The sequence below is a fragment of the Arvicanthis niloticus genome, chromosome 7 (assembly GCF_011762505.2).
Source record: "Arvicanthis niloticus isolate mArvNil1 chromosome 7, mArvNil1.pat.X, whole genome shotgun sequence".
Lineage (NCBI taxonomy): Eukaryota > Metazoa > Chordata > Mammalia > Rodentia > Muridae > Arvicanthis > Arvicanthis niloticus.
Genome location: NC_047664.1, coordinates 33,684,138 through 33,697,863, shown reverse-complemented (window position 1 = coordinate 33,697,863; position 13,726 = coordinate 33,684,138). Strand labels below are relative to the sequence as shown.

General features: G+C 47.3%; 1 protein-coding gene across 1 annotated transcript in view; it reads left to right on the top strand.

Moving 5' to 3' along the window:
• Adcy1 (adenylate cyclase 1) overlaps window positions 1-13,726 on the top strand; it is a 115,611-nt gene that overhangs the window by 60,146 nt on the left and 41,739 nt on the right. The window contains exons 5-7 of the mRNA XM_034508558.2: window positions 4,255-4,382; window positions 11,338-11,496; window positions 12,393-12,534. Coding sequence (XP_034364449.1) covers window positions 4,255-4,382; window positions 11,338-11,496; window positions 12,393-12,534 — 429 coding nt within the window. The remainder of the gene's footprint in view (window positions 1-4,254; window positions 4,383-11,337; window positions 11,497-12,392; window positions 12,535-13,726) is intronic.

Genomic DNA, 13,726 nt, shown 5'->3' with positions numbered 1-13,726 from the left:
ACACATACACATGCACACATGCACGCACACACTCCCTCCTAAGTGCAGCGCAGACCTGTTTCTCTCTGTCCTTCTTAACACTAGAGAGACCTCTGGTGTTTGGCTGGTCTGGCTCCTCTCGATGATGAACAGATGTCTGTAGAGGTCTTGTTTTTCTCCCTCTGCCACTTACTTTCCATGCATTTTAATATATATGCTGGGATAGTGCCTTTCTCTCTAACAGTGGGTGTAGCAGGTGACTGTTTGCAGTGGTTATCACCTGTACTTTGCTGAATGGAAACGTCATTCTCAAATGTCCTATTCTCACATAGCTAGTCTTACAATCCTAGTAGGACTTGGCCAGTCTGGGTTTTAATTACTAAAATAAAAAAATGCATATTTTATTTTATATGTATGGGTATTTTGCCTGCATGCATGTCTGTGTGCCGAATGGGTACCTAGCACCCGTGGAAGCCAGAAGAGTGTATCTAACCCTTGGAACTGGAATTCAGATGGTTGTGAGCTGAGATGTGGGTGCTGAGAATGGAACCATGGTCCTCTGGAAGAACAGCTTGTGCTCTTAGCTGCTGAGCCAGCTTTCTAGGCCCCACTTGGGGTTTTGAGCACAGCAGTTTGGGTAAAACAAAGAAATGAAGAGACAACCAGATTGATTCACTCTCACCTCCCAAGTCTTCTTACATCAGGGTGTGCTGGGCATGCCTGTTTCTCGGAATTGGGCCACTTTGAAAGGTTGTTTTAGGACTGACTCTAGCAGAGATTGAGCCTCTTAGGATTGTGAATTCAACAACATCACCTGCCTCCCAACTTCTTCCTAGACTTGCAAATTGGGAGGTTTTAATTTGCTAATTTCTGCATGGAATCATAGCTTTACTATGACCTCCAGGCTTGCCCATACTTTATTAGTTTCTGGAGCCTTGCAGTCTCTCAGTCTCTCTCTCTCTCTCTCTCTCTCTCTCTCTCTCTCTCTCTCTCTCTCTCTCTCTCTCTCTCTCTCTTCCTTGGTCAGAGCCCCTGTCAGGGGTAATAAGGGAGGTTGACATCCTAGCTTCTGTCCTGTGCTATCCACTCAGGCAAGACTATAGTTGGTAAGATTATCAGCTGCCTGGGGCACCCCAGGCCACACTCGGGAAGCCAAGCATAATACTTCTTACTGCTTCTGGCAGGCTGTGCCTTTCCAGTCTGGGAGGGAGGAGACATCTCTAGTCCCTGGTCCTAAGAATCTAATGTGTCTTCAAGCCCTTCACATTCTCTCCTCCTCCTCCCCCACTCCACCTTCTCCTTTCCTTTCTTCCAGTCAGAATGAAGAATCCCTGTAGTACAGGGCCTGGGCAGCTTTGGACAACAGGATATAGCTATCTGTTTAGCTTCTGGTACCATCTTTCCTTGGGCAGGCCTAGAGACTTCTTGCTATCCATGTACAATGCTGACCCCCTGCTTAGCCTGGCATTTGTTAATTTACAATAACTGAGAAAGTTGCAGTGAATAGTTGCTTAGTAAATTCAAACATGAAATTAGATCTGTGTGGTGGACTCCACAGAGCTGTGGCACACGGCGCATGCATCTGAGGGTCTGTGAAGTCCATCCTCATCTGTGTTCTGTGGGAAGCAAGGCCATTGTCTTCCTGGACTTCCTAGCATGAAGCTAACATGGATCAAATCCTCTGGCTGCATGCTCTGAAAATAAGCATTGGGAAGATGCAGATGCAGAAGCTGTCATCAGAAGCACAGTTCTCACTTGGTTTTATTTAACACTGAAAATCATTTATTTTGCAACTATTACCTTAAAAGACATTTATTTAGACTTCTTCAGTGTGGATGTTTCTGGCCAGATGTCAACAGCTGCAATCCAGAGGACCTGACATGGAGCCCTTTGAGACCTATGGGTTTTTTTTTTTTTAATTATTTTTTGTTCTTTGAAAGTTTTATTTATACAATGGATATTGATCATAACCATCCACCACTGTATCCCTCTAACTCCCCCAGAACCCCAGCCTAGCTCCATCCTGATCACATGACCTCTTTTTGCTATTAATATCTCCAAATCTAATTAGTGCTGCCCATAACTTGCATGGGTGTGAGGCCATCAACTGCAGTATGAGTAATCTATCAGTGGCCATGTCCCCTAAGGAGAGTGACTCTCTTCCTTTACACCTATTAAGTGCATATATCTCCTCTGATGGAGGTGCACCTCCGGGACTCCTGACCTGTGCATGCTGGGATTTTGACTAGCTTGATCTTATAGAGATAGCAGTAGCTGCTAATTGCTCTGGATGTGACATGACTGTTGTATACAAGGTGGCATTTCATAGCTCTCCTTCCCATTCTGTGGCTCTTACATTCTTTCTGTCCCCTCTTCTGTGAAGTTCCTGGGCTTTGGAGGTTGATAGAGATGACCTAGCCACCGCTGAACACTGAGTTATTTCTTCTCAGGTCTTTGACCAGTTATGAGTATCTGCTTTAACCATTGCCCCACTGTAAAAGGAAGCATATTTGACCAAAGTTGAGAGAAACCTAAATCTAGGGTGTAAACATAAATATTCAGAATACAGTACAGTTTGATCATTTGGCCATTTAGGAAACCAGCAGCAGTAAGTTCCCTGCTTGGGCCTATGGTTTCCCTAGACATGGGCTTTTGATCATGTGTAGAGTACAAGGCATGCTTTCCCTCCTGTGAAGCAGAACTCATATGCAGTCAGAAAGTGGTTGGCTACCAGCATAACTAACCATTGTGCCACTATCGCCCTAGTGGGCACATCTTGCCCGCAGGCCAGCATTGTAGCATGTGCATCCAGCACTGGGTACGACTACTGATGGTTTCTCCCCCAGCATCCTGCATAACTCCTTCTGGCACAGTGTAAGCTATCCAGCAGGGAGTGTTTCCTGGGTGAGGTTGAGTTCTATGGCCTGTATCAAGAGTAGTTAGTAAAAGAGTCTTAGCATCTAGTTATTGTGGGCAACCAAGAGCAGTTCTTGTGGTATGTATTATTTCTCATGGTATACATAACCATGGTATGTATTATCTCTGACCAGTAACTCAGAGAGGTATCCAGGGCTTGGCACTGAGATTTTCATTTAGTAATGTCTTGCAGAAGCATGTTGTCCATTTATACAGGGCACTTCTGTTCAAAACCTTTAAAAGTATAGATTGTGTATTTTTATATTAGTTTAGACACTGTTGGATTTTATAAGGTTCCTTCACATATCCATAGTTTGGCTGACCCAGGCTCCACCCCATCCTCCCCCATCTCCATGTCCCCACTTAAACCTTTAATCCTGAGTATTTTTATTCTCTGTTCGTGCCACTGGTATTCTACTCCCCCTTCTAATTGAATTACTTTAAAATTTTTTATTTTGTATGTGTGTGGGTAGAGTACCACCGTGTGTGTGTGTGTGTGTGTGTGTGTGTGTGTGTGTGTGTGTGTGGTTAGAGGCCAGTTTGCAGGAGTCAGTTCTCTCCTCTCCGCCTGTGGGTCCCAGTGTGGATCTGTTAACCCATTGGACTAGGGTATGACTCACCTCTCTTGATCCTTACTGAAATCCACCCAGCCTCCCTTGGCAGGGAGGTATGGGGGTGTCTCGTATCTTCCCAAGGGGCTGTCCATGCCACCTTTATGATGTTCAATGGGACACTGTGAATGATTCCCCTTGGAGGTGCTATGATAGTGTGAACAGTTGTAACCCGAATAATCAAACTGAAATTCTTCCAAAGCTAAAACTTTGAGCATCATGTGATTACACCCCCCCCCAAAAAAAAAAGTTAGGAATTTGAAGCTTTTAGATTGGGAATGCTCAGCCAGCAAAGTCTGTGCCAGTATTTCTAAATCTGACAAAAAATGAAAAGAGATCTGAAGTGCTTCTGGCTTCTAGCATTTCAGATATGAGAGACTCAGCATGCATTCTTCACATCTTAATATAAATGAGGCAGATGTGCTCCAAGGTGGGAGGTTCTGAGCTGCAAGAATGTCTATGGCTCAGGCTTCCTTCTAGATTGCTTGCCTTCCCAAAGGCCGATCCATGGCTAGGGTGAGAGAGAGTGTGTAAGTTAAGTGGATGGGGATTCATTTCTAACAGGTGGCCTTATTCCTGGACCTTGAATCTAGGTAGTGTTGGCTAAATGGAGAAGGTGGGGAAGATCGACAGTCCCAGTAGAAGGAGGTGAGGGTATTGGGGGCTGTGAGTGGAGCCTGGGCCATACACAAACACATTCACCAATAGCATCTCTGTCAATGATCTTGTGCTGTGCTTTTCCCTAAAGGAAAACCACTGTCGCCGAATCAAGATCCTTGGAGACTGCTACTACTGTGTGTCTGGCCTCACCCAACCCAAGACTGACCACGCCCACTGCTGTGTGGAGATGGGACTTGACATGATCGATACCATCACGTAAGTGCTGCACTGTTACAAGGTCTCTCTGGGGCTACAGAGGCTGAGGCAGCTGTAGGAGGGGCGTGGGTCCCACCCACACTGGAAGATGATAAGTTGGTGACCCCTGCTCACAGTTTATGATGTATTTCTTTGTCCATAGAAATCCTTTGTGTATCTAGTGCACCCGAGAGATGGAAAGGGAAGGGATGTTTGTAACTGAGCTTGGTGAGACACTGGGAAAGGCTGAGGGCATGAGCCCATTTAAAAGTTAGTGAGTATTCTTCTGGGCAGCCGATTGCCTCCAGTACTCTAGGGATAGGGGGCTGAAGTCTGGGTTGAGTGAGTTCTCCTGTGAGACCCAGCCTATGGAATCCAGTGCACATGGGAACATCACACACAGTTAGAGCTTTGGAACAGACGTAAGGAAGGAGCCTGCAACATGGTTGTCCTGAACACAAACACTGGTTCTGCAGGGAATAGCTCTCTGGAGTTGCTCCTGTCAAAAGTTCTTGGAAGCTGATGGACTCCACTCTGTCACTGAGAGTGAAAAAGTTCCCTGGTGCCAGTAGTGAATCCCCAGATGCAGAGCTGCTACTTCAGGGGGCCGGGGGGGGGGGGGGGTGGAAGCAACCGGAGCAAGTGTTCTGCTGAGAAAGATCAGGAGGGGGGAGCAGGGACAATTCCTGGCAATGACTATCTTTTGTTCCTTGGTAGGATGTTATGTCGTGTATCACATGTCACATGAAATCACTGTTATGTTGCTGGAGAGATGGCTTAGTGGTTAAGAGCACTAGCTACTTTCCCAGAAGACCTGGCTTTGATTCCTAGTACCCACATGGTGGTTAATAATGGTTAGAAACTCTAGTTCCAGGTGCTCTGACACCTGTCCTCTTCTGGCCTCCACAGGCACTGCATGCATGTGACCCACAGACATAGCAAGCATATATATATATATATATATACATGCATATATATTAAATAAAAGATTTTTAAAGTAACTATGCATATTGTATATCATACATTGCAGCACACAACATGCCATCTGCCATGTGACATTGTCACCACCCCCATTTGTGCCTTCTATCACATCCTATACCATCTAATTCCATTTTACATCAAACCATGTGTCATATTTTATTATGTATCGGTGTATTATGTTATATATTATATCGGGTATCACATATACCCCATGATCTCATATTTAATGATACCATACTGTTACTGACTCCAAGTTGCTAATTTGCTGGTTAACAGGAGCCCAGTGAGTCCAGGACAGGTTGTTGGGGCAAGGGCAATTCTGTAAAGTGAGCAAAACCAAGAAGAGAGCAGACTTGTGCCCTGGAAGACCATATTCACAGTCTTTAGGCCCCCTTTCTCTTTAGGAACGGGTTTGAATTAGGAAACAATGTATACTGTATAAAAAGGAATTAATCTATACTTCTATCCATGTTGAAATTGTCACAGTAGAACTCATTGTTTTTATATTTATATGCATTAATAACAGAATGGAAAAAAGGAGAAGCAATTGATGAAACCTGGTGGCTGGTGAGCCGTGGAGTTGATGGACAGTCACATGGGTGACTCCACCTCGTGCTGCTTGTTAGGGCCTTGTGATCGATGAGGCTTTGTGCTCAGTAAGGGTGTCCCTGTAAATATAGAGGACTGGCTCAATGTAGCAGAGAGTCTGTGCTATCTTCCAAAGCACAGAATGGCTACATTCCACACAGTTAACATCATACATCATATCTATCTGTCTGTCTGTCTGTCTGTCTGTCTGTCTGTCTGTCTGCCTGCCTGCCTGCCTGCCTGCCTGCCTGCCTGCCTGCCTATCTATCTATCTATCTATCTATCTATCTATCTATCTATCTATCTATCTATCTATCTATCTACCTTATCTATCTATCTATCTATCTATCTATCTATCTACCTATCTATCTACCTATCTATCGGTCCACTACACAGATTGAGGTAAAGTTAGGTGGGCACTCCAGCTGGCTGGGCTGGCCAGGCTGCTCACAATGGCTGTGTCCTGGAGGCAGAGAGCCTTCCTGTCCCTTCTTCCTGGTAGCTTTACTCCTCCCCGGGTCTCTCCATGGTCAGGAGCCTTATTTCTCACATGGGCCTCAGGCCTTTCTTTCCTTCTAGTCTCTTTTGTGAGGCTGGCATGTGCGTGGATTCTCAGGCATTTCTGTGGAGTGCCCTTTCTGGTTGCTACTAAGGATATGCCACATCTGCCTGCTGAGGCTGACTGAGCCTGTATCTTGCCACCTTGCCCAACTTGTTCTGCTTCATGGTCTCCTCACTGCTCCCCCAGGATTTCAGCTGAAATTCTCTGACTCTGTGTCTCTGGATGTGCCATAAGAGACTGCTGAGCCCTGGGGCTGTACAGCCTTGTCCCAGCCTTTCTGGACTACTTTCCTCTCTATTTTAAAGCCATACAGCCTCAAGATCAGACAATCCTAGAGTCTTTATATGACCTGAATTTCTGGCTCTGGACTGGAAGGAAGAAGCAGATGAGTTAATCCCACAGACTCCTAACAGCCTTTCTTCCTGTGGGAATTGCACAGAGCCAGGGATAGCCCATGTGTGCTCGCATTGGCTGGTTTCTGGATTTCCCAGGAAGGTTCCATATGGCAACTGGCACCTTCCCTTCTGGCCATACCAGCCTGTGTTTGTTCCTGTTTCAGAGGAGTGCACAGAAACATACAAGACAGAACATGTTTATCAAGAGGACCAGCATGTCCAGGCAAAGCAGGATGTTCATGTGCTTTTGTTTCTTGACCTTGGAGTGGAGAGTCTAGGAACTTTGGGAACACTGTGATCTCAGGAGCATGAGTGAAGTAAGTGCTGGAACTCATGCATGTGCAGGTGCCATGCTGGGCCTTGTGCTGTATGCACCAATGTGGGGCAGTGCCTATGCCCTTAGCTGCATCTTCCTTCTGTCTGGAGCCATATGGGCTGGGAATAGCTCCCACTATCTAGAGGAAGCTAGAGGACTTCAAGGGTTTGGATTCTGTTGATCCTGAAATGACCTCGTTTCTTTCAAAAGATCCCGATGTGATGAACAATGTACTGCAGCCCCAGTCAATAACTGAGCCTGGGGGGCCTGAACTGCCCATTTTCAGGGGCTACAGGGTCTTCTGTAGGTTGGAAAATTCTTACTGGATACAGAGCTTTCTGAGACCCAAAGACCAGCGTGGTTATTGGAAGATTCTGGAATGATTTCCTGGAGCCATTTCCTGCACATCTCTTAGATTCATGGTACAATGATGAAGGGTAGTGGGTAGGCCACTATTCCCTGACTCTGCTGGGTTGGGGCTCTAATATCAGCTGTTAAGTCCACTTGAGGCTTTGCTGGCAGCAACTGCACCAGGATTGCAGACTGTTGAAAGCATGACAATCCATTTTGACACTTGTGCATACAGGCTGGGCTAGTGCAGGTAAGAAGTATGGTGTAGAGTAGAAAGGCCTAAAATCACTGTAAGAGCCAGGACAGGCATTGCTCCAGATGTAGATGCAGATAGAACACTCTCAAACTGGTCCTGATATCTCCCCAGGCTGGAGCATCAGCATCCTTCCTTGTCAATGACTTTAAAAAAATCTAGTTATTTTACTTCCTAGACTGTTCATTCCTTTGGGTAAAATAGACACAAACATTTGCTTAATTTTTCCCTTCTAACCTTTAAACTCAGGCCATGCATGCCTGTTTTCTTTTCATTGATTGGTTCAGAGGTCAAGGGCATTGTCTGTCTCAGGGCTGTAATCATAGACTGCTCTGAAGTGAACCCAGAGTGGGACGTTGAGACCCGCTAAGCATCTATGTTCCTGACTATACATCATTCCAATGCAATACCCTAGAAGAAATGGTTTTAGGGCCATCTCCTCAACTGTTGTTCCAGGACTGGCAGAGCAGGCTTCCCCTACATCCTAACCGTGAGGCCACTCCTGGCCTTATATTGATGGGCCTTTCAAGGACTTCTAGGCTGCTCAGGCCTCAGAGTAACCCCTTCTGAGCTCTGCTCCCAGATGCCCATGAGGGCAGGCTTCTGGGGCAGAGGTCTCTGGGACTTTTCTCCTGCTGGTGAAGTAGTTGGGGCCTTGTCCCAACCCCATGTCATCTATGCCTTCGCCCTTTTTTCTCTCCCTCTCCATTTTCCTGAGTGATCCCAGGACCTCTGATTGCAGAGGCTGCAGAGGAGCCAGCAGGTTCCTGGTTCTCCGCCTGGGGGAGTTTCAGTTTCCTCGAATGCTCCATTCTTTGCCTGTGAATGGAGAACTGTGGTTGTGAGGAAGAACTGGGTGTTTCTCAGATGCAGTAGCTGAGTGGGAGGATTTCAGCAGCCTCTGCAGGGGATGATTCACCAGGCCCCAGACAGAAGGAGCCATCCCCAAAGAGGGAGGCCCTCCACTGCCGGATTTCCCCAGGATTCCCTCTGCTGGGCTGCCCATGGTCCTGTCCAAGTCTGTCACAGGGAAGCCCCTGCTGGCACATGTGAGATGGGAACAATGGCCACTTTCTTCTTCCACGTACCCTCCAAGTGCACAGAGTACTTTTTCCTTAGTAGATTTTATCTATCGATGACCTTGCTCTTGAGCTGTGTATCTTTCACCTGCTATGATGAAGTAAGCTAACAGGAAATGCACAGGTTTTTCCCAAGTAGCTTACCCAGATCTGAGCTGGTGAGGACAGCCCGTGCCATTGGTAAGTCATCAGTTGATGCTGGTGTTCTCTAGGCTGAAGTTCGGATACCCAGGTATCTCTTCCTTAAGCTGTGTGTGTGTGAACCACAGCTCATGCCACAGTTTCTCAGTATAGGCTAACCTAGAGGATTACTTTGTCTAATGACTGGATTCTGGGCTTTAGAGTCAGACTTGTGGATATTTTTAAGAAGCAGTTTTCTCTGGGGTGGAGGATGCTGTGTCTCTTCCCAAACTTCCACTCTCCACAAAGAATCTGTCATAATGTTTAGGGGACCTGGTGATTCCTAGCCTGTATATTATAGCTGATGATTGCATTTCTATAGATGGTGAAGCCAAGGCCCTGGAGGGGCAGTTAAGAGCCCATGTGTCCAGGGCGAATGTTTGGACATATTGGGTTGAAAGTGTTTGCCGTGTTCTTCCATCATGTTAGGATGGAGGCTGGGGGCTGCCTCAGGCAAACGCATTGTCATCGCTTCGGGAAAAATTCTGCCTAGCTGACAGCAAATCACCCTTTAGAGTGTCCGTTCTTCCGTTTTATTTATTTTTATTTTTCTGTTGTGTGCACAGCTGTATCCGCAGTGTTTGGAAGAATTGGCCAAGAGGAGTAAACTCGATAGGTTCTTGCCGAACAGAACAGAGATGCGGCCTTTCATCTTTGCTCTGGTTTTTATGTCAGCCAGGATCTATTTACACTGGGAGGGTGGGAGGCTTGGCTTCATCCTATTGGGATCCAGCACCAAAGGTCAGGGCCAGGGCTGTATTGTTCCTTCATAGAAAATACTTGTGATAAATAAGCAGCTTTGAGATCATACATGTGAAAGACATGTAGGATGAGCCAAGCAGAAGTATGCAAATCTCGGTGTCCTGGAAATGAAGTGAAAGGTGTTGTTGGGTTTGGACAGAGCCTGCTTGTGTAAAGGAGCCAAGCGGAGCCACAGCTGAACAGCTGGATGTGCTGTCTCTTTGGAAGACACTCTCTGGGGTGCTGTGGATTTGATGGTGCCAGCCTTGACGTACCAGAGGCAGAAGCTGCCAAGAAAGACTGGGTGTTGGCAGAAGTTGCTGGGTGCCAGACATGTGGGGCCATGTGGGTTTTGGCAGATCCTAGCTCACAGGGATCCAAAACCGCTGCCTTGGAAGGCTTAGGGGAGCTTGTGGACATTTGTGGACAAGGCAAATGAACATCCCAGCAGTCCCCAGGCTGCCTCGCCTTTTGTGGCTGCAGAAATGGAAGTGGTGAATGTACTCCAGAACACTAAGGGCAGGTGTCTTCGAGAACATTGCTCATGTGGGTTTTGAAATTCAAATTCTATTTTTAGGGTTTTGTTTCAGTGTCTCTTACCAGAGATTGGCAGACACCTGGGAATAAAGTTAAAAGTTTAAAAGTTTCATTTATGTGTAAAACAAAATGGCTCTTAAAGCCTTAGCAACAGTCTGACCTCCACATGCTCTTCTGGGATCATTGCAACTGATCCGTGTTAGCAATTCAGGTCCCTGCCCTTGGGCTGCATCTGGCTCTGGCATCTTGCCTACCCAAACACAAAGGCAGAGGCAGCTGTCCTGTTGAAAGACTGCTCAAGGGAGCACCTGGTGGGGCCCAGGGGAGGCCAGAGGGTTTGGAGATCTGCTGTGCAGGTGTTCCAGGTGAGAATAGGGTGGGCAGTTTGTAAACTGAAGTCAGGATGAACGTAAGCCAGAGGGAGGGCGGGGTCAATACATACATGCTATTTTATTACTGACAATGTGGCCGCCAGAACCCTCCTAGGTGATAGCAAAGGATAGAGGGTGGAGTAGGCTGAGGCCCACTGAAGGCTGTGCTGTTTGCCATGTGATCACACAGTGACAAGAGCTTGGCTGTACATCCCGGGATCCTTCATGGAATTTTCCTTTGTACTCTCTATTAGTGGAATAACAACGACAATAATAATAACAACAGCAATAATAGTAATGATAATAATAAAAGCCAGCAGGAAGCCGTTTACATGTCCTGCACTGAGGTGCACCACAAGATAGCTCTGAAGAAGCTCCAGAAGCTATCAGAGCTAATGTCAGCGGAACCAGGCTCACATGCCAGGGCGCTGAGTCTCAGTTGCCAATAGTGATGGATCGGTGTGGCTGACTCTGAGCTCCTCTGACCAGACTTCCATGTACCCATCACATTACAACTCCATACAGTCCATTCCCATGGCCTCCCTCCCGGTGTAGCCCACAGCAGCCTGTTGAGGGAGCTGCCAGACAACCTTCAACCCCGCGCTCTATACCTGTGTTACAGATCTGTGGCTGAGGCTACTGAAGTAGACCTGAACATGCGTGTGGGCCTACACACTGGCAGGGTCCTCTGTGGTGTCCTGGGCCTACGCAAGTGGCAGTATGACGTGTGGTCCAATGACGTGACCCTGGCTAATGTCATGGAGGCTGCTGGCTTACCAGGGTAAGTTGGAGTCTGGGTGGAAGATGGCTGAGTGCCTTTGCTAGAGTCTTCATTTCAGGCCTGGATCCTGAGGGTACTTGAGTAGGTTCTGCTTTGACCCTCCAGGGACCCAGCTGAGGTCTAGTGCACATCTGCAGAAAACCAGTGTGGATCAGACCAGATGTGCATGGGGACTTTGTCCTGATACATGGGCTATTCCTATGTAATAGTATTACCTCTGTGTTTTATTTTCTCAACTCTGTACATGAGAAACTCTGACTTTAGAGCTTCCTTTAGTGACTCAGTCACATCCTGCCCACTTGCTCCATCTTTCAGTCAGCTGCAGTTTGAACATGAACATTCCCTATAGGGAATCCAGAATAAGTGCAGGGAAGAGGTGGCTTGGAATGTTGTGAGTAGGAGAAGCAGATGTGGGTTGAGGTTCCCATATTATTTTCTACTGCCCTCTGCCCTCTGCCCTCTGCCCTCTGCCCTCTGCCCTCTGCCCTCTGCCCTCTGCCCTCTGCCCTCTGCCCTCTGCCCTCTGCCCACCAGCAAGCATGACCTTCAGCTTCTCATTGGGCTGGCTGTGAAATTTCCCCCTTTTAAACTCTAATTGTTTTGTTCACATTTTCTCTGTTTCAATCTTCTGATTGTTTCTATCTTTTTGGTTTCTTCCTGACCCTTCATCCTTCATAGCCTTCACCAACCCCATTCTGCCTTCTCGGGTGTGTACTATCACCTGGCTTGCCTGGGCCTTCCTGTCCTTTCTTCTCAGGTTACTGTTGAGTTGGAACATGAGTACATACATCTCAGGCATCTTTGCCCTGAGCAGAGTAACCTCTGTTGTGCCTTACCCAGGACCTGTGCGGCCCCACTTGTCAGTTCCCACTCAGCTTTGTGTTCTTCTCTTGTAGGAAGGTCCACATCACAAAGACGACCCTCGCGTGCTTGAACGGGGACTACGAGGTGGAGCCAGGTCATGGCCATGAGAGGAACACCTTTCTGAGAACCCACAACATTGAGACCTTCTTCATTGTGCCATCCCATCGGAGGAAGGTGGGTAGTCAGTCCCCCTCATTCACTCATTAAGCAGTCTTGCCCAACACAATTGTAAAGAAATAGTTGTTCTCCCTTCCCGCTCCCACCACTGCTCCTCTGGGAGTGGTCCTGGAGATATTGTGTGCAGGGTCTGCCTTGTGTAGGTAGTAGGTGACCTACTATAATAATAGAGAAGAACTTGTAGAATCTGGAGTCAGAAATTGGGGATGGCTGGACTACTTTGGGTTCTTTGTCCTTTCTGTGGTCATTACATACTGGCCATGAGCTTCCTGTAAGAGGTCAGGGTCTAGATCTGTGTGCTGTGCAACAGAGCTCTGACCATCCTATGCTGGATGCTTCAGGTCCTCCCAGGAGAAAGATGGAGTGGTTGAGGATGATAGATGTTTCAGGGCTCAAGTGACAGTTTAGGCTGATTGGGTGATGTGGGCTGAGATAGGGGAACTGACACAAGAGGGGTGTGCTCAGGTGACTGAAGTGGTCCAGGTGACAGTGCTTGTGCAGATGAGATGGGGGTACTGACACATGAGGGGTGGGCTCAGGTGAGAGAAATGGTCCAGGAGTGCTTGGTTAGCTGGAGGTGCTGGCTCAGTGAGGATGGATGGTTTGGTGAGGAGTCTGGCTCAGGTGAAAGTGCATTCTCAGATGAGGATTCAGCCTCAGGAGAGGGTGTGAGTTGAGGTAGGGATCTGGGATCAGGTGAGGATCCTGGCTCAGGTCAGTGTGCCAATTCCAGTGAGGCTGTGGGCTTGGGTGAAGGTTTGGAACCAACCAGGTGATGGTGTGCTGGTTCACATGGGCACAGGCCCTGCTAAGGGTACAGGCTCAGTTGAGGGTGGGATGTAGGTTTAGTATGAAAGCAGGGCATGTGCGTGCGTGCGCATGCGTGTGCACGTGCATATGTGTATGTGTGTGTGTGTGTGTGTGTGTGTGTTATATCCAGATGTTTAGCTGATGTGTATTAGTGTGCATATATGTATGAGTGTATGTGTGTGCATGGGAATGGAGGCTGAGGTCTAATTGATTGTCCTGGGCCACTTGTCACCTTATTGTTTAAGTAGATTTAGTGTTTTAATATTTAATATTCATACATGCATATAACATATTGGGATCAAATCCACCCTATTTCCTCCCCTCAATTCCTTCCCTATCTCCTCCCTTTCTTTCCAACCTGTTCAAGACAGAGTCTTCC